At 39.4% G+C, this 20251-nt stretch overlaps 5 protein-coding genes across 10 annotated transcripts; 2 read left to right on the forward strand and 3 right to left on the reverse strand.

Annotated features, from left to right (window-relative positions):
- Positions 1 to 457: 457 nt before the first annotated feature.
- nrn1lb (neuritin 1-like b) lies at positions 458 to 3070 on the reverse strand. Its single transcript, XM_077712400.1, has 3 exons — positions 2776 to 3070; positions 1626 to 1773; positions 458 to 1208 (listed from the first exon to the last, which is right to left on the reverse strand). The coding sequence occupies exons 1-3, from the start codon at positions 2834 to 2836 to the stop codon at positions 905 to 907; spliced, it is 513 nt and encodes a 170-aa protein (XP_077568526.1). The 5' UTR covers positions 2837 to 3070; the 3' UTR covers positions 458 to 904.
- Positions 3071 to 5226: 2156 nt separating this feature from the next.
- On the reverse strand, positions 5227 to 7587 carry thap11 (THAP domain containing 11). The gene has a single exon (XM_077714153.1). The coding sequence runs from the start codon at positions 7451 to 7453 to the stop codon at positions 6590 to 6592; it is 864 nt and encodes a 287-aa protein (XP_077570279.1). The 5' UTR covers positions 7454 to 7587; the 3' UTR covers positions 5227 to 6589.
- Positions 7588 to 8645: 1058 nt separating this feature from the next.
- Positions 8646 to 10438, reverse strand: LOC144194419 (L-rhamnose-binding lectin SML-like). The gene is made up of 9 exons (XM_077713486.1): positions 10194 to 10438; positions 10052 to 10084; positions 9913 to 9981; positions 9636 to 9771; positions 9309 to 9418; positions 9193 to 9237; positions 8986 to 9118; positions 8817 to 8920; positions 8646 to 8731 (listed from the first exon to the last, which is right to left on the reverse strand). Exons 1-9 carry the CDS (start codon positions 10225 to 10227, stop codon positions 8712 to 8714), a joined length of 684 nt encoding a protein of 227 aa, XP_077569612.1. The 5' UTR covers positions 10228 to 10438; the 3' UTR covers positions 8646 to 8711.
- A 675-nt stretch (positions 10439 to 11113) lies between these two features.
- On the forward strand, positions 11114 to 16044 carry gfod2 (glucose-fructose oxidoreductase domain containing 2). The gene is made up of 3 exons (XM_077713507.1): positions 11114 to 11243; positions 12055 to 12405; positions 13617 to 16044. Exons 2-3 carry the CDS (start codon positions 12153 to 12155, stop codon positions 14507 to 14509), a joined length of 1146 nt encoding a protein of 381 aa, XP_077569633.1. The 5' UTR covers positions 11114 to 11243; positions 12055 to 12152; the 3' UTR covers positions 14510 to 16044.
- A 1027-nt stretch (positions 16045 to 17071) lies between these two features.
- Positions 17072 to 20171, forward strand: LOC144194427 (uncharacterized). 6 transcript variants are annotated; one of them, XM_077713500.1, is made up of 3 exons: positions 17072 to 17423; positions 18435 to 19163; positions 19412 to 20171. In XM_077713500.1, the coding sequence occupies exons 1-3, from the start codon at positions 17183 to 17185 to the stop codon at positions 19777 to 19779; spliced, it is 1338 nt and encodes a 445-aa protein (XP_077569626.1). In that variant the 5' UTR covers positions 17072 to 17182; the 3' UTR covers positions 19780 to 20171. The 6 variants fall into 6 exon arrangements, with proteins under 6 accessions (XP_077569626.1, XP_077569627.1, XP_077569629.1 ...); XM_077713501.1 differs by lacking the exon at positions 17072 to 17423 and adding an exon at positions 17727 to 17949; XM_077713503.1 differs by lacking the exon at positions 17072 to 17423 and adding an exon at positions 17927 to 18006.
- Positions 20172 to 20251: the final 80 nt, after the last annotated feature.

A 20251-nucleotide genomic window follows, 5' to 3' on the forward strand; every position in this document is an offset into this window, starting at 1 on the left:
TAGTATGACTAGTCGAGGCATCATTTACTGCCAGACCTCCCAGTCAAAGTGGATTGGATGTCTAGTGCCATCAATGGCAATGAAAAATGTCAATCTAATTTCCTAATTTAAATAATTTGGACCATTAGCATGCGATGAGTTTAACACTAAACACTTACTTTTTTTAAATAAAATTTGAGTGGTCTGGGGGGCTAAAGAAAGTGTATTGCTGATATTATTCACCTAAATGAGATAAATTGTTATGTATTAACATTTATGGCATTAATTTAGCTTGTTTATATAAAAGTATATCAAAATCATATTAAAAACAATGATGAGTCAATAAAGCATAAGATAATAAGAATTAGCATTCACATTTATGGACATCATTGCAAGACACAAAATGTTAAAATTGAGGCCAGGATTTTATAAAGTTTTAAAGTTTTTCATTATACTTTCTATCAAAAGCTGGCAGGTCCACTCATCTTGAGCCCCCAAAAAATATTTACTTCAATTAGTTTGTCTTCTTTCTGAGAGCACATTAGTATTTAATCTGATCGCGCTCAAATACATTTTAAAGCTGTAAGCAAAGACACAATGAGACTTTGGGCCTGACTCTCTCTGAAATCCTTCATTTTTCGGATTGAGGCCTAATCACAAGCGTTCCTGACCTGTGATCTTCACTCATGTGTTGGGATCAACTCTCCCTGACTGTTGACTGTTATTGCGACTTAAAAAAAATAATAATAATAAAGCCGGTTTTATCATTCTCCTGATCTGGTTACCGATATGGCGAGAAGACTTGTGGGTAATTCATGTCGCTGGGTGGAATATACAATCAAAATAGACAATACTGAACATTGTGTGTGTCAAGAAGCAGCCATACTAGCGTCTCTCAGCTGGTTTTCAGCAGAAAATAAAGAAACTAGATCCACAGCAACACTGCCAAAGCGCTGCACGTTGGAACGATGATTGTGGCGATTGATGGACTCCTTCGGCACGTTGTCCCCTTTAGTGTCTCTTGGTTGGTCTGATCTGAGGGGGGAGGAGTGAGGGGTGCAGGCACAGTGCTAGGGGCCAGGGTGGTGAGGCTGGCGCACATGTCGTAGAGGTTTCCGGAGAATTGGGCCTTCCGGGATTCTTGTCTTAAGGACTCCCACACTGCTGCTGCTTCTTTAGGACAGCCTGACATGGCCGCGTTGGCACAAGCATGAAACTCATTCCAAGACCTTGAAGAAGGAAGAAGAAAAGACAACTGGTCAAATGGTCAACTTAAAATACCAAAGTCAAGTGTAAGAAATGTTCTGACAACAGCAAATGTCAAAAAAATGCCAATAAAATGTCATTTTTAGGGGCACTACTTGTGTAATCGCTGTCTTTTAGAACCACACTGGCTAATTTGCCAGCCTGTTGCTCTGAATATTCCAGATACGATAAACACGAGTCAGAAAATAAAGACCTTTACATCTTATTACCTATTATTGATGAATATCTAGTCTAAATTGATTTTTCCCTCATTTTGAAGGCCAAATATTCTCCAATCCTAATTTTTGTTACTTTTTGATAATGCGTAGATATAACACCATAAAGGTTTGCAAAAAAATGAAGTGCATGGATGAGTTCAAAGCTGACAAGTCGATTCTCACCTGCAGACTGTGCTTATATCCTGCCCATCCTGATCTTTTTGAATGTCCACCAAACTGTCCCCAAGTGTCAATAAACACTGTGCAAAACTCTTGTAGATGGAACCACACGAAACAGCGATTGCAGCTCCGTGACACACTCGAACCAAGCCTGGAGAAAAGCTAAAAGTTGTTATCAAAGTACATGTGTCCAAAGAATCGCAATTCCCCTGGTTGGGGGATTTCACATAGTTTAGTCAAATGCATAGTCCTTATGTTTGTAAGGATCCAATAGATGCAAAAATATGTTGCGTTGTATTCATCTGGAAGGATTACACATTGTCAAAGCCTAAGTCATTGTGTTCTTACATAACAGCACTGATGAGACGCAACCCTCTTTTTATTCTGGAAAGCGTTATTTAAGCAAGGTTTTGATACTTGAATAATAGGATTTCACTTTAACACTCGAATGAACTTTAAGAAAATATGGTAGATGGTTTTGAAGTTACAGCAGTAACTTCAACATAGTTGGATTTGACACTTTCTTGGGCATTTGTTTAACTCACTGGCTGCGATTGACGGCATTAGGTGTCCGTTCGATTTTTGAGTGGGGAGCACTGAAAATAGTCAGAATTCACAGTTTAAATAAATTGGATGTCTGTTGCTGTCAATGTTAGTCATTGAGTAAATATTATAATAGAGTAAATGCCCTTTTTGTGGGCTTCCAGTGCGCTTTTAGAAATTACACGTCCATTAATTGGTAGGTGCGTACTATCACAATAGGATAAAATAAAGAATTTCAAGACAATTTTTTACTGATTTCCCTTGTATGATCAGAGCTGCCCTACATTTAAAGATATTGCATAATCCTTTTAACAAACAATTTTGCACTACGTTACACATACAACACTATTAACAAGCATCACAGTTCTCATACGGTTCAAGGCAATGTTAAAAGAGAAGAATCAAGTTGTTTTTTACCCTTGCATGTGAAATTATACACACATTTGTAATTAGCGTTCCGATCTTGTCAAGTCATTTAGAAGTCATTCAAACTGCTTTTTGACTTGCTGGACTATCCAAAATCATTCAAGACTAAAAATAGATCACAATTTCAACAATATTTTCCACAAACACATTAAATTCAAACAAAAGAATTAAAAATAAATCTTACTGATGGAGAAGGCGATAGGCAGCAGGAAGAGAACTGCAACGCCAGGCCGGGACTTCATCATTGGGCTCAGCAGAGTCCCGTGAAGCTGAGTCCCTGCTCCAACACAGAGGCTCAGATGTCACATGGAAATCCACAAAAATGTCCAGCGTTTAGCCACCATCCGTTGGGAATTCATGAGATTCCAAAAGTACACAACGCGGACAGGCACAAGCTGCCTGGATTATCATTGTGTGTGTGTATATCTCTAAATGTGTATATGTGTGTGTGCGTCATGAAAGGGTTGGACCAATGGCAGTATACCACCCAACACAGCACACTGGATGGATTAAAGCATTCTAATTTCCGGTCTTTAGTATTTAGTAGAACCTTTATTGACACACACTAAAAATACATCGAGAGAGAGAGAGAGAGACATTGTAATAGTGTGCAAAACAAACAATGATCTGTAATGCAATCCCACGTTTACAAATGTGGACCGAGAGATGTAAAACAACATGATTATGTCTCGTTTTTTTTCCATTCCTGTGAACAGATGGTGTCCTAATACAGATGAGAGTAGCCCACCTGAGACTTTGATGTGGGAGAAGAGGATCCTTTGAGAGTCGACGCAATCCACGTTGCAAAGCTTGTTTGTGTGGCTCAATAAGGGAAGACAAAAATGAAACACATTATTCGCCATCTTAAAAACATATATATAGTGTACACAGGTACTGGGTACAGTGGTGACTACAGTGGACATGTATCCAAAATTTGGCACAAGAGTGCTGCCATGCCAGTTCTACTCAAAATTTACCTCATTTCAATATGATCATGTTCACTGTATAGGACTTATTACTCTGACTTGTCTAACTCTTCCCCCTGCCATGCAAACAAATACATGTTCTGCTCCCACATAAAGTAAATATACCTGCCCTAACAGACATTTATCCACAAAGAGGGGTAAGAAGTAATGAGTGGTGGTCAGACAGGCCCATGGTGGGGGAAGGAGTTTCCTCCTTTTTTCACTCTATTCTCTCTTGTTTGCTCACCATTTTTATTCTGTCCTTCTTGGCCTCCAAATCATGTGCTACACCGGCCTACAGATGGCTCGCAATAACGTGCATTAGTGTAAATCCTAGTTCACATCTGCAAACTGACAGAGGAGGAATGACGGCCCATTGTTAATCTGCGGTTTAATACAACCATTAACTGAAGACTAATCTGTCTGTGTCTGAAGCCTCTGGCCTCAATCAATACATCGTCGTGGAAGCTACTTTGTTGGCAGCTGTTTGTTTCACACACACATTTCACGCCGTCACCTCGTGGATATGTTTTTTTTTTTAAATTCATAAAATGCATTGGTGTGTAACTGTCAAATGCAGAGTGTTTGATAATTGAAAAAAATATTTTGCTAGATCTGTTACCCAATCAGTAATGATGAAGGTAGTTGGCCTGAAGGTTTGAGTTGCAATAATGGCAACCTATGGAGGGGGAAAAAGGATGTGTAGTTGTTTCAGTTTGATTGACAGGACTGGATTAACGTTTTATGTAACTCGGAAGTAGGGGGTGGGGGGTCCAGATGAGATTAGTCTGGGCACTCCCTCTGTGGAATACTCACCCCTTCATCCAATGTTACTCTTGACGTCATGAATTGTAATTTTAACAGGTATAACTTCACTCACTCTGCGACTCAAAATACTCATATTTCGATCATTGGAATCAATTAAATGAAATTAGATTAGTGTGTCCTGTGGATATTTTGTACTGGTATTTTTTTCCTCTTTTACCTAATGCCACAAACTACTGTGAACTTAGTTAGCTGGTAAGGATTGATAGTAGAGTTAATTGTTTCAGGTAGAAGCTGAAAGAAGTCAAACAAATCTACTTCAAAATGTCATTTAATGTGACAAATGTCAATCCAAAAATCAGAAATGTCCGTATGTAACACGTGCTAATGCCAGTAATAAAACTGCCAATTGAGAAAACAAGCAGTTATGAATAACATTAACAGCATGTTGATAGGTTGCAACCTCACTCTGTAAAATCTGCGACAGAAACACTGTTATCTGTATTCATAATGCCAACAGAAATAAAAATTGAAACAAAAATAATCAGTTCCAAGTGTGCTGATCTATTAAAATGAGGGAAGATTATATCAGTTTTTATTGGTTCAAAATCCTTCTATTTTAGCATTTACCATTCCCCAAGCACAAATCAAATTACAAATTGAGGTCTTAATTTTCAGATAAAAAAAAGGTTTAACAAAGCCTGCTTTTAATGCATCAAAAAAATCTATTGGCAGAGAATTCTGTTGATGGATATCTCTTATAATTTCTATCATGAAAACATGAATATGCTGGACTACTGATATATTCTTTTGATTCTCATTAATATTTAAATTGGACTAATGGGCAAGACTATGTAAACTATTGACTGTGAAACTGATTAAATAGCAGTAAAAGATAAGTGACATAATGGAAAGCCGTTGGAGTATTTATTTACATCCAAATCATCAATATTCAGTTCATGTACTAGTAAGACAATTAGGCACACTAGCACAAATGATGACAGTTGTTTTTTTTTGCAACCTTTTGGTCTAATAGTGTGCAAACTAACCTGTTAATGACAAATTGCAATGCGCTGATACTCTAACATCATAAACAAGTTGTCATTTGGTTCTTTTAGCATCAACAAAATGCTCAAAATGCATACAATTACTGTCCTACTGGTAGATAGAGCAAATCACATATCGAAATGGAGGGCACTTTTAGAAAACCCATAGTCTTGTCTAAATGTGTTAAGTTTTTTGAGTCTACTAGAGCAGTATAACTGATGGACTATTTTGGTGTATTAGTACAACAACTACTTGTTACCAGTGCCAAGGTAAAACCTTTCTCATTAACAACTATGCACTATTATAGTTTGACACACTACTGGTGTGCAGCATTGTCTTACTAGTGAGATTAAAGAGCAAGTACATGGGCCTTAAACAAGTATTTGGAGTAAATGCCCAAAAGATGGACTGCAGGACTAGTAGACTGCATGCTACTAGTTCTACTACTAACATAAAATAATGCTACTGTATATGTAACATTTTGTGCTTTAACATAACTAGTAGAGATAACAATGGTCAACAGTATATATTGGACATGTTATTCAGTAGTAAAAATAAACATTTGTCTTAGTCCTTACTAGTTTTCCCAGGTTCTACTATAATACAGATATTTCTTGAGTGTATTAGTACTTGCACCTTCAACTGAATATTAAAGAAGTCGAAAATAGGTCAAATAATGATCAATTCTTGTAATAACACTACTAGTTGATTCCCATTGGAAAAGTTTTTTTCTCAACCAAAATACACATTCAAAACATGAATGGCTAAAATATTGTGATTAAAAACACCCCAACATGTGAATTTGCTTCATCAGGGTGCACAGTCTACCCGTTCCTGCGTGGGTTTTCTCCAGGTACGCTGGTTTACTCCCACATACCAAAACACCAAAAATGCATCTGGTTGAACACTAGGTACGAGTGTAAGCGTGAATTATTGTTCATCACATGGTGACCTGCAATTGTCTGGCCACCGATTCAGGGTGTCCCCGCCTACTACCCACAGTTGGCTGGAATCGGCTCCAGCACCACCCTTGCAAGCGGTACCTAAGATGAATGCACGACTATATTGTAAACGCTCAAACGGCTTTCGAATTGTCACTGCCAATCCCAGAGCTACAGCCAGCCATTTGTGTGCACAATCGGGGCTTGGAAAGAAAAAAATCAACTCTGCAGATATTGAAAATACATTTTTGTACAAAGGCTCAGTTCGATTTGTCTCTGTTCAGATCTTCTTGGTGACGTTGAGGGGCGACGGGTGGACGCCTAGCAGCCGGTCCCGCTCCCGCACGTCCTCCTTGAGCTTGGCCTCCATCACCCGGAGCTGGCGGATGGTGGCTTTCATTTCCTTCATCTTCACCTCCATGAGGGCGATGATGTCCCGCTGCTCGTTGAGTTTGCGCAGCAGCTCGGCCGACGTGGTGCCGGTGGTCAACGAGTACGAGTGGTCCAGCGGGCTGCTGGTCACGCTGACGTACTGAACCAAGGTCTGCTGCGATTCCGCCGAAGAGGAGGCGTCGTCCTTCGCACCGGTCGCACCGGTGGCGGCGACGGCGGCAGCAAGTTCGGTGGTGGCCTCGACGGGCGCGGTGAATGGCGCCTCGGTGGCCACGGGAAGCCGCGCCGTTCCCAGATACTCCCCGTTTTGACCGATCTGCACCACTGTGATGCTGTCGTCGATAGCTTCCCCGCCGGTGCCCTCGGCCGTGCTCCCCAACACCGTGTTAATGACGATGCCCGCGGTGGTGGTGGTGGTGGTGGTCCCGGCGGCTCCGGCGGGGGCTGCAGCCGTGGACAGCTTCTTACCTCGGCCACGCCGATGTTTGCGCTCGTTGACGCCCCTCAGGGGGAAAAGCGAAGGCACGCGGATACTGTAAGTTTTCCTCCCACCGACGAAGTGCACGCTGCACACGCGGTGCCCCGTAGTGGGCTGAAAGGTGCTGAAACAGCCGCTGACCCCGGCCCGGGAGACGTTCCTCAGCCACAACTCTCGGAGCGCGGTGTCCTTCGGGAAGGTGTAGAAGCGCAGATCCCGGTCCCGGTGCGAATTGCTGTAGCAGCCGGGGACGCAGCAGGTAAACCCAGGCATGTTAACACCGACGCTGATGGCCAGCAAAGTCAATCGGCGCCTTCAATTTTGTATACTTTTCTTTATTGTGAGCGTAGTCTTCCTTCGGCGGTCTGTAGCCGGAAGTACACGTTCCGCAACACCAAGTACTTCCTGTTTATTTTCCACCGGACGTGCCCAACTTTGGATTGTGCCGGATTCTAAACAAAACGCTTTTTTTAGTGGAATGCACACACATAAAATGCACATTTGTAAGTAATTTGAGGGTGGTGTTTGGTTTAAAGAAGTCTACGGTTTGTTAGATTTCCCCCCTTTGGATGTCAACGAAGCGGCCCTCCATTTAGGACTAAAAATCCCAGAATGCCTTGCGAAGCATCTGCACGACCACGAAAACGCTACTGCCCCTGTTGACCATGTTTTGGAATTACACGCTTTCAAAAAGTATTATTGCAGCCAGCAGATTAAAAGGTAAAACAGTATAGGTTTTTTTAAGCACTTTAAAGAAAATTAAAATGATCTGAAATGATTGCTACATGTAGTTTTATATAAGGGATAACAATGTTGGCAGTCACAATTTGAAATCTTTGCAAAGAAACTGATTTATTCCCAAATAACTGCAACAAACTGTGAATTCAAAGTAGCAACAAATGAGCTGCCCATTGCATTAATCAGTCCGTAAAAAGTACATTGGTGACAACTCTAGACCCCAGGTAATCCCTGCCATGTTTCTCAAAAAAAATCCTCAGAAGGAAACCACATTCAAAAATATATGTATCATTTAATTGACTGCTTCATAAGCTAATTTATATTAAGCATTGTGATATTAAATTTGAACTATTGCTCTAAAATTTGGCCAACTAATGGTCAATATGAATCAAAAAGCAAGCATTATAATTTATAATCAAGTTTCTTTTAGGTTACATTAAAACATCTTATAATGTAAATGTTTCCATTAGCAAATACGTCTGTCAATTGTCATGTAAAATCACTAGCACCCTTCCCAGTTCAAATTTAAAGACATTTATATAGCACAGTCAATGGGACAATTTTTTTATATATATAATTTAACACTCAAAGCATTAGAAATTAAATCACCCTTTTAGTTCAAATGTGGCTTCCCTCTGCAAACTGCCAGATCTCAATTAATCAAATGCAAATTGAATATTTAACAATAAACTGTGGTCATTCAACACTCAATCTTTCAAGACACTGCTTATAAACACATGTCATCTTTATTGAAGGATCATTTGAAGACACTCCATTTTTGCCAACATTTCCTTTAGTACCGCTGCCCAGGATCTGGGGGAGGAAAAAAAAATCCATACAGTCAAACTATAATCAAGACGTGCTTGTTGTGATGAGAAATTTGATATGAACTCCATACAAAGACACGTGTAAGCAACCTCCAGGTACTTGTAGATGCCTTTACAGGGGTCTCCAAACAAAGCGTTGTTGGCTTTGATCCCACATTTGTGTTTGTTATTACACCTGTCAATGGAGAAGAATAGTTTACCAATCAGCTTAATATACAATTGCAGTCTTTCCTTCCATACTCTGTGGCGACGATATTTGTCGGGCGCGTGCATTCTGTGTTTTCTATCTCATGCGGAGCCCTTTTGAATGCACATATATTCCGATCACGCCGTCCATAGTCCGCCCCCAAGATGAAAATTCTTTGGCCTTCCTCTGGAATTGAGATGAAAGTGGAATAGAGATCAAAACCAAAACAAAATACACCGTGTCCAAGGACGCAAGCCTACCACAATACAAAAATGACTCCGAATTCTCACACACCACCACAGTAACTGTTGGGGTAAAATAAAAATATTAGCAACTGTATGAAGTGATTTTTTTAATACAGCACGCAATGGCATACCTGAAGGCAAACAGGTATAGTTGGTCTGCAAATATTTAAGTGTGCCAATGCAGGGATCAGGATCCTGGAAATGATCAGAGCTCAGCTCACATGCGTTCTTGCCATCGCAACTGCAGACGAAACATAGAATCATCTAAATTCCATTCAATATATTTATACCGGAGTCAGTTTTTTTTTTAAATCAAAATGTAGAACATTTACAAAGCACCACTAATTGCTAATGAGAAAAACTAAATACCATTGATCATTCGAGTCAAAATTAAAAAAAAAAATCAATTCCCCCACCCAACAAAAAAGGGGGGTTTCTCCATTTGCCAATATACGTACATTGCTTTGAGGTATTTCAGTGTGTCTGGGCGAGCACAATTCGTGTTCACCACCTCTTGACGACTTGCTCCCACGGCACAGACTGCTGAGCTTGAACGACCATACAAAGCCTGCTCTATATTGATGACGCCATTTCCTGTCACACATTGGTCAAAGTGCCATTTTACTTCAGTTTTTCCCCCCTCAAAATTGTTGGATTAAATAATTAATAATAATAAAATAGGTTTGTTGTGAAACATAGTAAGGTTTTACAATTAGACCAAGTCTGAACTCTTACCACAGTGAAGGAGATGGATAGCAGAATTTTTTAACTCACAGGTGGTTATTTGGAATCTAGATTCGACAACTGGAAAGAAATACAAAAATGTGAACATGAAAAAAAGAAACTCTTTCATCACTTGAATTTTGATAGTCACCTGTTGTGGTGAGTAACCATGTTGCCATCAACACTAGAAAACAGTTTTGAGAAAACAGTCATTGATACTGTTTAATGGTGGATTACCTTAGACTCTGTATCGCAATCTTGAACACAGCCATTAGCAAAAAGAGAATACTTACAAAGTGCTGAGCTGAGTCCAATACTTCTGAACATGATTTAAACACTGACAACATCTAATGTAAAATTACCAAAGCGAGGAACACTTGAATTTATATTGACTGCTGGTAATCAAAAGCTCCGCCACCACTCTTCGGTTCTGCCAATTGCAATGTGTTGTCAATTAGGCCTTGTTCAGATTGGTAGCCCAAATCATAATTTTGGCCAATCCGGATTGAAACCGGGGGCCTCATTTCCAAAATTCAAACACAGTAGGTACAGTGCCAGTTTTGAATCGGATAATGTTGTGTACTGCTTTAAGGAAAAAGTCACCTGGCAGAGGCAGTCACCACGTCTTGCTATAGACATCTTCTACAAAGAAAAACTAGATATCTGATGCGCAATATGGGTATGAGTGAATATTTGTCTGTTATTGACAAAACAACTTGCAATTCCGTCGATAATTAGAATTCTGTGGAGACGCTCCATTGGAATTTGGCAGAAATTATTCTGACGCAAGATGGCCGACTCTTTTAGACAGCTAACCATGTGTTTATATATTTCATATGTTTGAGCGCGTCTGTCACGAATGAACGTTATCTTTTCTCAATTCATATTCCTATTTTGAAGCAGTCTTTTTTGTTTTAAGATACACGTGTCAAAAATTTCTGTTCCTTTCAATCAAAACAAATTGCTGATAAATGTCGACATGTGTAACACTAAAATTTTAAACGATCTTTCTTCGTACGCCTGGCCAAACATGGCAACCACTACATCGAGATGTAAATGCCTGGCAAACAAACCTCACTTGATTTATGGCCACGGAAACGTATTGCATGTCTAACATTCATTCAATAAATTATTTAATAACACAAATTGAATGTACTGGATTTATTTGTAAGCTATGCGTTTATAATGTTGCTTGTACTGGGTTTTCCTGCAGAGTGAGCGTCTTTCTTTTTGCACATCTCTGGTTCAGCACTCACCTCCATCTAGTATGCTGAAGTTATCATTAGCAACTGGGCAGCGCCCGGCTGAACACTTGCCATTGAGGAACTCGCCTGCAAAAAACAGTAGGCTTTGCATTTAATTTTCCCACATGCATATAGAGTTATTCTGTTATTTCTATAGCTGTGAATTATTTATTTCGTCGTATACTGTTTTGAATTAGTTTCGTCTCGGCTAACTGCTTAGCTGGCAAACGTGCTAACAATTCTTATGCACACTCACTTACAATGTATGATGTCGTGTTATCGCTGGTTAATTATTGAGCTGTTTCGCCACGTTCCCTTGTCGATAAATGTGGAAAAAGAGAGAGTCCGTTGGCCACTAAATAAACTTGCTTGGTTGCAACACAGAGCCAGACTTGCAGTATTTTTCAAGTATAAAATGAAGACTTAGTTTCCCCAGAATGTAGGAATGAACAATTTATGACAAATCTTAAGCCCCAAAACAAAGAAAATTATTGTTACGAGGTGCCCCTAACATATTCCAATGCTACTGAGCCACATTTTCCATGAAGCAAAAGATACAATTAATTAACAAGATGAATAAATAAATGATGTTGGAAAGAGATCCCAAATCTGCTCTGGGCAAGACTAAACTTAAATTTGTCTAATCAAATAAATATTGGCAAGAATCATGAATCAAATGTTAGAAATATTTTGGTGCAAACAAAAAAACTGCACATGGTTGATAAAAGCTATGACTTACTTGTATCTGATCCGGTTACTGCATTTGCAAAGTGTACAGTACAGGGTATCCTTTTAGGGTAGTGTGTGTGCACGCTATTAGAGGTCATCACTCGTCTACTGTGTATTGTTGACAAAAATACTGCTATCTATTTAAGAATTTGATATTCACCTTTTTCTTATTTTTTTTCAGGGGTAAAGTGACAGTTCCAGCCACCAGAGAGGATACTGACAGTGAGCATGTGAACGTCAGCATGGTTTGGACGTAAGGCTGCAGCCAGCGGCGCCGTCATGCTGCCAGGGGTCGGCGTGTTCGGGACGGGAAGCACGGCACGGGTGCTGGTCCCAATGCTAAAAGCGGAGGGCTTCGAAGTGCATGCTCTCTGGGGGAGGAGTGAAGAGGAAGCGTACAGCCTGGCAAAGGAGCTCGATATCCCCTTTCACACCAGTCGATCTGATGACGTCCTGCTACACCAAGATGTTGACCTTGTTTGTATTTATATTCCACCCTCAATGACAAGGCAGATTGCTGTCAAAGCACTGGGTAAGAAGTCTGAAGCACACTTGTGATTTAACTCAACAACAGCACGGCATGTACTGATGATTTATGTTGAAATTGATTGTTTATATGACACATGAATATTTTGTGACAGGCAAACTTGGATCAACCAATTTTTCTATCTTTGGTGAAAAAGGGACGAAAACTAGAATTAAAAATATAATCTAAAACTATATATGGATTTAAAGTAACTAAAATTAAGAGACTCAATCTTCCATTTTGTAATGTATCCATAGAAGCATTTATTTTTAAATGTTCTTTTTTTTAGTTGTTTTTTTTTTTAAATCTTGCTTCTGAAAATATCCACATTGATTAAAAAAAACTTCAAAAAGAATTAAAAACATTAAAACTAACAAATCCAAACCATGACAAACCTAAAAAAAAAACATTATCACCCCGCTATCAATTAATGAGTTAAGAATAAACAAAAAGATGAACCATACGGTGTGGAGCTATACAGTTTTCGACTGGAATTCCTGAGCGTTGACCTCAGTTTCCTCTTATAGTTGCAACTTCCTGGCTGAGAGTGTTCCCGGCATGGCCATCCAAACCATTGAGGCCTCCTCTTTTGTTTTTTTATCATCTCTTTGCTACATCTCACGAATCAGGAAGTTAGACATTTTACTAATTCAAACTGATAGTCACGCCTTCATTGTTTGCATACTTGATGGGAAAACACCCAAACATGGCACTTCTTCACAGTGGCCTATAATGACTGATACAGTGAAAAATGGCTTTGAAATGGCATCTAAAGGAGTGAACGAATGGAGAAATCATTCCATTGTATCATACCTATCTACGCGTATTTTATTAGTTTTTTGATCATTTCAAATTGAGTACGCTGTATAGTAACAACTTTTGTACTATAGGCAGTTATTATACTAGTTATATTATATTAGTTATTATACTAATTATACTACAGGCAGTCAAACAGAGGTTGACAGGTATGTTGTGTTAATATGATGTAATATGGTAAGCTGATTGGACACTCTAAATTGCCCCTAGGTTTGGGTGTGAGTGTGCATGGTTGTCCGTCTCCTTAGGCCCTGTGATCGGCTGGCCACCGATTCAGGGTGTCCCCCGCTTCTGGCTCGGAGTCAGCCGGGATAGGCTCCAGCACCCCCACGACCATAATGAAGATAAAGCTATTCAGAAAATGAGATATGAGCTGAGACTTTTCCTTTGTCTCTTTGTAGGCATTGGTAAGAATGTTGTCTGCGAGAAAGCCGCGACTGCAGTGGATTCTTTCCAGATGGTGAACGCAGCCAGGTATTACCCCCAACTACTCAGCATCATGGGGAACACCCTGCGTTTCCTTCCCACGTTTGCCGCCATGCGGAAGCTGTTGGTGGAGGGTTACGTGGGCGAGGTGCAGGTATGCGACGTACGCGTGTACGGTCCCAGCCTCCTGGACCGCTCGTACGGCTGGACTTGCGAAGACTTGATGGGAGGCGGGGGCTTGCACACGGTGGGCTCGGCCATGGTCGACCTTTTAAGTTACCTGACTGGGATGCGGGCGCAGCGTGTTCACGGCCTCCTGCGCACTTTTGTGCAACAAAACGACACCATCAGAGGCATCCGGCGGGTCACCAGTGACGATTTTTGTTTCTTTCAAATGTTGATGGGGCCGTGCTCGGGCGGCGCGTGCTGCACCGTCACCCTTAACTTCAACATGCCGGGGTCCTTTTTGCACGAGGTGATGATCGTGGGATCCGCGGGAAGGTTGGTGGCAAGGGGGACCGAGCTTTACGGTCAGCGCAACGGCTGCAAGAGCGAGGAGCTGTTGCTCGGCGACGGCGGCTGGGCCGGCCCCGACGCCAAAGACGTGCCCGCACCTCACCTTCGGGGCCTGAGCGCCATGGTCAAGGCCTTGAGACAGTCCTTCCAGGCGCACCAGGAGCGGAGGTTGTGGGCGCGGGGGCCGGTCGCCGCGGCACCCACGTTCGAGGACGGCCTCTACGTACAGACGGTAGTGGAGGCCGTCAAGCGCTCCAGCTGTAGCGGGGAGTGGGAGTGTGTGGATATCATGAGCAAAGAGCCCGATCCCAATCACAACCTGTGCGAGGCCCTGCAGAGAAATAAGAACTAATTGAACACGTGTCGCAAATATGTCTGGATTTTGGCCTTAAATATCAGGGTCAATCATAAATGACCTATAGCCTTGACAAGTCCATTTTATTCAGCCTTTTCTGAAGTTTCAAATGCACACAACCAGCTTATTGCCAATATTCAAATTTTCAGTACACTGGAAAAACTGTTTTTGTTGAGTTATAAGTCTGACATGTTTTTAACTCAATTTTTGGCTGTGGAATTTGAAGTCAGTTTTTCTCTCTTCAACCTTTTTTGTTAAAAAAAAACGCTGACAGACAATAAGGTCTATTTATGTACTAACACTATTATGCCTAATTGCGTGCAAGCAGTAACAACAGTAAGAAGGCCATTGTGGAGAGAAAAATCTAACTTTTTCTAAAGGAAGGCCTAAATTCATGGATTTTGTTTTCATCCTGAAATTTCCCAGACTTTTTGTGACAAGTTTATTTTAGAAGTGCGACTACTAAAACGCGTGAAGCTTTCACTTCATTTAGTTTACACTATACGACTACTTAAAGTTTATTTTTGGTCACCTCCTTCCTCCCTGGCAGTTTTATATGGCAATGGACGTCCTATCCATTTGAACTGTACAAATAGATTGGACATCTATTTCCGTTAATGGCTGCCATTATGTTAAGGAGAATGTTTTTTCCTGAGGAATGTGGTGTTCCTCTTCACTAGTGAGCTTGTTGTTATTTTTACACCTAATGCTTGTAAATACTTTAGCTCTCGTTCTGTTTAGTCGATATGGTTTATTAAAAAAAGTCCATTGGCACCTTATTGTGAAAACGTTGAAGTGACTTTACTAACAAATTTGAATATTTTGTGCCACTGGCAAAATTCTACAGATGTTCCGTTAATGGTGCTCAGTTTTGTTGGAACATTTGCAGATTTGACAAAGTTGTTTTTTTTTTTTTTAGCATTTAATACCTTTATATCACAATGTTTTGACACTACACCATTGGTAGACAATGAGGTGAATTATACAAAAATACTAAAGACTGTGTTTAATAAGCTATGTTGTAAGTGCATTCTTTTGTGGACTCTTTCCTAAATTAGCTGATATTTTTTTGACGACGGTGGGGAAATCTCATTTTCCCTGAATCTGATTGTGTTTAAAATTCACTGGCAGGCCTTTGGTTATAAACTCTAATTTCCCAAACCTCTTACACTTCGTTTACTTGGAAGAACCAACATATTTTTGTATATTTCTTGCTTCAAACTCAATGTTGTGACAACCAAAGCAAGGCTTGTCAACTATTGAAAGTAGCAGCGTTTTAATTCTTGTGTTTTTACAAGCCTTAATTAACAAACAATTGAGGTTAAACTCAGTCGTTTACATTTGTTGTCCTTTTAAAACACTTTTTTGAGGGGAAAATGCTACAAATGTATTCCTCAAATCCACGCTGGAATGGATTTTTGAACCACTGGATATTGTAACTACAGCAGATTTCATTATTGTCACCCCTCACTGTTAAAACAACTACATTTCGGATTGTTTTATTATTATTAAAAACTAAACATTTGACTTAACGACCCCATCAGTGCATTACTTTCTTACTGTACTATGAAAAAGTAAGTTTACATTAATTGTCAAAACAAAATTGATGATGTTCAGCCCTCTTAATAAACATTCCAAACAACTCATGCTTATATCACCTTTTGTTTGTTTTATTTTTGATGCACTGATACTGTAAGATTATTTAACATGGCGTGCTTCCTCTCTTAGCCAGCGCACTGCAAAATTTATTTAACATTTATTTGTGTGAGGGTTATTACTTATTTATGTGTGGTTGTGGAAAATGTATTGTGTGTGGGCCATCTGTTCACTTTGGTCAGTCTGTGAATTTCTGTTAAACCTGTAATATTTATTTATTTTTTTTCCCCCTCTTGATTTTTCCAGACCATTCTTCTGAGCACAATGTGTTGTGTTTACGTTGGAGAGGTACTGTTCATTTGGTGGATATTTCCTTTAATAAATACAGTTTTATTAGTTTAAGGGTGTTTTTTTCTTTCTGATTCTGTCAAGGGAAATTGATAAAATGCCATTTGCTTATTTTTTTTTGCTTCTCTTTCTTTTCAGGTACTTCTACTTTTACCTTTTTGAAGGCCACATTTTAATATGAAATAAAAGGGGAAGAGAATCCTATTCTTTTTGTTATTAATTTATATTTCTATTTAGTCAGGGGGAAGTATATACAACATTATTTTAAATTATAATTATCTAATTATATATTTCTGTATATATTTTAGTCTTTATGCTATCAGTCTTTTTCATATTCATATAATAGTGACATTGTATACAGATACTGCATATGAACATATTAGTACTATATAGGATTTTTCAGTTGTTTTTTTAAGCATCTGTTATATACCACACATTGTTAAAAATTATAGATTTGAAGTACTGCACACACAAAAAAGATTTGAAAAATAAAATGTAGCTTTGAGAAGTCAAATCTAAAGTAAGATTACATTGTACAGCATGTTTTCCACTTTGTGTTATTTTATTAACCGTTAGGGGCAGTGTTGTACTTCTAGTATTCTTTGTCAGTGCATGTTGAACACAAAAGAAGTCCAAGTGAGCCGCTCAGCGACCAAAAAGAGTTGTCATAAAATGTCTCTTTGGAGCAGTTAAATCAAAGCAGAATAGGGGAATTTGGCAAGGAATATGACTCGTAAAAGGAGTGTGGTTTGGGATTATTTTAAAGACATTTCTAACGAATTAGTTGTGTGCGTCTTGTGTAAAAACGTCTTGTCTAAACACGAACAGGGAACCACCACAAGGTTGTTGAGGCATCTGCGGACTCATCATCCAGAAGAGCCTGCCTTAGCAGCTAAATTAGACCGCCAAACAACCGCTATTGACGCCAACTTCGATCAAAAGCCCATGGAAATAGGAAAAGCACAAGGTATTTTTTTTAGATTTAGGTGTCGACGACCAGTGTTTTTGCCCCAACTTAATCTTTGAGATATGTTCGACCAAATGATTGGGAGAAAAGATTCAGTCCAATGGTTCAGTTCCTTCAGTTTCACACTTGCTTACTTACTTACCAAAGGATGTGACAGTTGGTTGAAAAAGATGAAGTGGGAATTAATTAGTATTTGGTAATAAAGTAAGTCATTATAGTACTGCAATAACAAAGTCTTAATAATGCAGCGCCTAAAATGATGACATGAAGAACACGATACCACTGGTGTTATTTTTAGTTAGTAATTTCTACTGATATGAACTAATTGTATTGGGATTTGGATAGAAAATAACAAACAATGTTCATGAGTAACAATTAGTCGTTGGCACTTTTTGTCTTTTAAATGTTGTCCTTTCAAGTGCCAGCGGCTATATGTGGTCATTTAAAAAGCTTAGCATCACAAAGACTTTTTCTACAAACGTCGACCAAACATTTTAATTCATGGAGCCCATAATTTTAACATTAGGTATAAAGTGAATATTTTGACTATTTGTAGCTTTGCTGCGAACCAAAACTACAACAGGTGCCATTACTACTCTGGAATCACTTAATTGTAATAGAAGTATAATTAGTTTAACTCAAAAGATATGTTTGAATAGTTAACAAACAACACTTTGTTCAACTGTCGCATGATTACACTTAGGAAGTACGTTGTTACTAAAACTGAATATGAGAACATTAAGGCTGAAAGCTTAAACCTGCTGTTATTAAAAATATGAATACATTTTTATATTTATATTAAAAACACAAGGTAATTCTAGTCCGATTTTGTAATGTTATTTATTCCCCAATTTTTTGAAATATGAATTTCTAATGCTCAGGATTTTTATTTATTTGGTACTGACTCAACAATACAAAATTAAATGTAAAATTGTAAGTCATTCTCAAAAACATGACATAAACACTGCGTTTTTAATTGCATTCCTAACAGTCTTTATTCTTTCCTTAAAGTGGAAGTGGAACTGAAGAATGGAGAGTCTGACATCTTTACCCCTGCAAAACAAGATGAAATTGAATCTGCTATAAATGGGATCCTCTTAGCTGTACAGGAAAGTAAGCCTGTTAGGCAAAATCTGGAAAAATCAGACCAAGCGGCCATCCAAGCAGAGCTCCCGTCAAGTGGTGAATCCAAATATCAAAGCTTGATATGGAAACATTTTGATCATTTTGCCAGCGTGAACGGTGCTCAGTGTTTGATTTGCAAGAAGATGATCAAATGCCCACAGGGCAGGAAGAGTAACCTTTTCCAACACATGTCAAAGACCCATCCACAGGTGAATCTCAAAGCAGATGAAACTGTGAATGAAGCTAAAGTGGATTCTGAAGGAAACACCACCCCCATGGAAGTTAGTGCAGAAATTCAGGCAAACGCACAACACGCCCAGGTTGAAAATTCGCTCCAGTCAAAGATGAAATGCCAACGCCGTAGCTCTGTCTGGAAACATTTTCGGCCTCTGGACAATTTGGATGGTGCTCAATGTTGGATTTGCAACAAGAAGCTTAAGTGCCCAGACGGCAAGACCAGCAACCTGCATCGACATATGGCAAAGAGGCACCCCGAGGTGCAACGGCCGGGGCGCAAGGCACTCCAGCAAACAAAGTCTAACTTGTCCTCGCACACTTCCAATGTTGGTCTGGAGTCGTGTCCCGTAGAGGTTACGGAGAATAGAGCAATTCCTGGTAAACATTTATGTTAAACCTGCTAATTGTACAGGGTTTCCCAACAGTCAGCTTTCACCTTATGGTATTTATTCATGTATGACGTGCAAAATGTTTATACTACATACGTTATACTTGAATAATTGTATTTTAAAATGTAAAAGAAAAACATTTATCAAAATTGATGAATACCATTGAAAAAATGCTGGTCAAGGTTGATCTTGTGGTGAATTTGAGTGATTTATTGTATGGTGTCATTTTTCTTTCAGATGTGAACTGTGAGGAAATGAGGGTAAGCGTGGCCGAGAGACGCATTTACAGAAGAGAGCGGGAATTGATCGAAGCTTTGAGGAGGGCGCAGAAGGAGGAAGAGAAGGCTCTGCAAGATCAGCGGCAGCTCCTCCAAAGTCTGAGGACCGTCAACGCCAGAGAGGCCGCCGTGGAGAAGAAGGAAATAGAGTCCCTCAGGAGAGCACAGCTGGAGGAAGCCGAAGAGTTAAAAAGACAAAGAGAAGAGCTGGAGAGGGAAAGAACTGAGCAGCAGAAGAAATGGGAGGAGTTTGAGAAGGAACGAAGTCAGTTGCTCTTGCTTCCCAGAGAACCTGAAGATCGCCCCTTGGTTTCCCACCTAACATAAGTGACCTTCCACTTAGTACCGTATTTATTCGCATATAAGCCACATTGACTGAATCAAGGGTATGGCTTATAAGCGTATAAAAAAGACATGCACAAATCTGCAAGGTAACATAAGACAATGCGGCTGATACGGTCATTTATTTCAAAATACAGAAAAAATAAATACAATGCCAAACTTTTATTTATTTTGATGTCCATGAATGAAATTAAAGAAAAAAATAGTTTTGCATAAAACGTGAAAAAACAACTCACAAATTGTAATACAACTGTTTACACTGAGAGTAATATAAGGCATTACAATTCCTGAGAATAATATGTATTTTGTAAACTTGTGCACTACTGTCATCATCTCACTATTTAATTTTTAAAATAAAGTCCCTGTTTTGTTTGCTACTGGGCTTTGTATCGTATTTATTATAATAATACATACAAATGGAACACTATTATTTAATAATTAAAATAGTGTTCCACGT

Source organism: Stigmatopora nigra, chromosome 3 (genome assembly GCF_051989575.1).
Source record: "Stigmatopora nigra isolate UIUO_SnigA chromosome 3, RoL_Snig_1.1, whole genome shotgun sequence".
Classification (NCBI taxonomy): Eukaryota; Metazoa; Chordata; class Actinopteri; order Syngnathiformes; family Syngnathidae; genus Stigmatopora; species Stigmatopora nigra.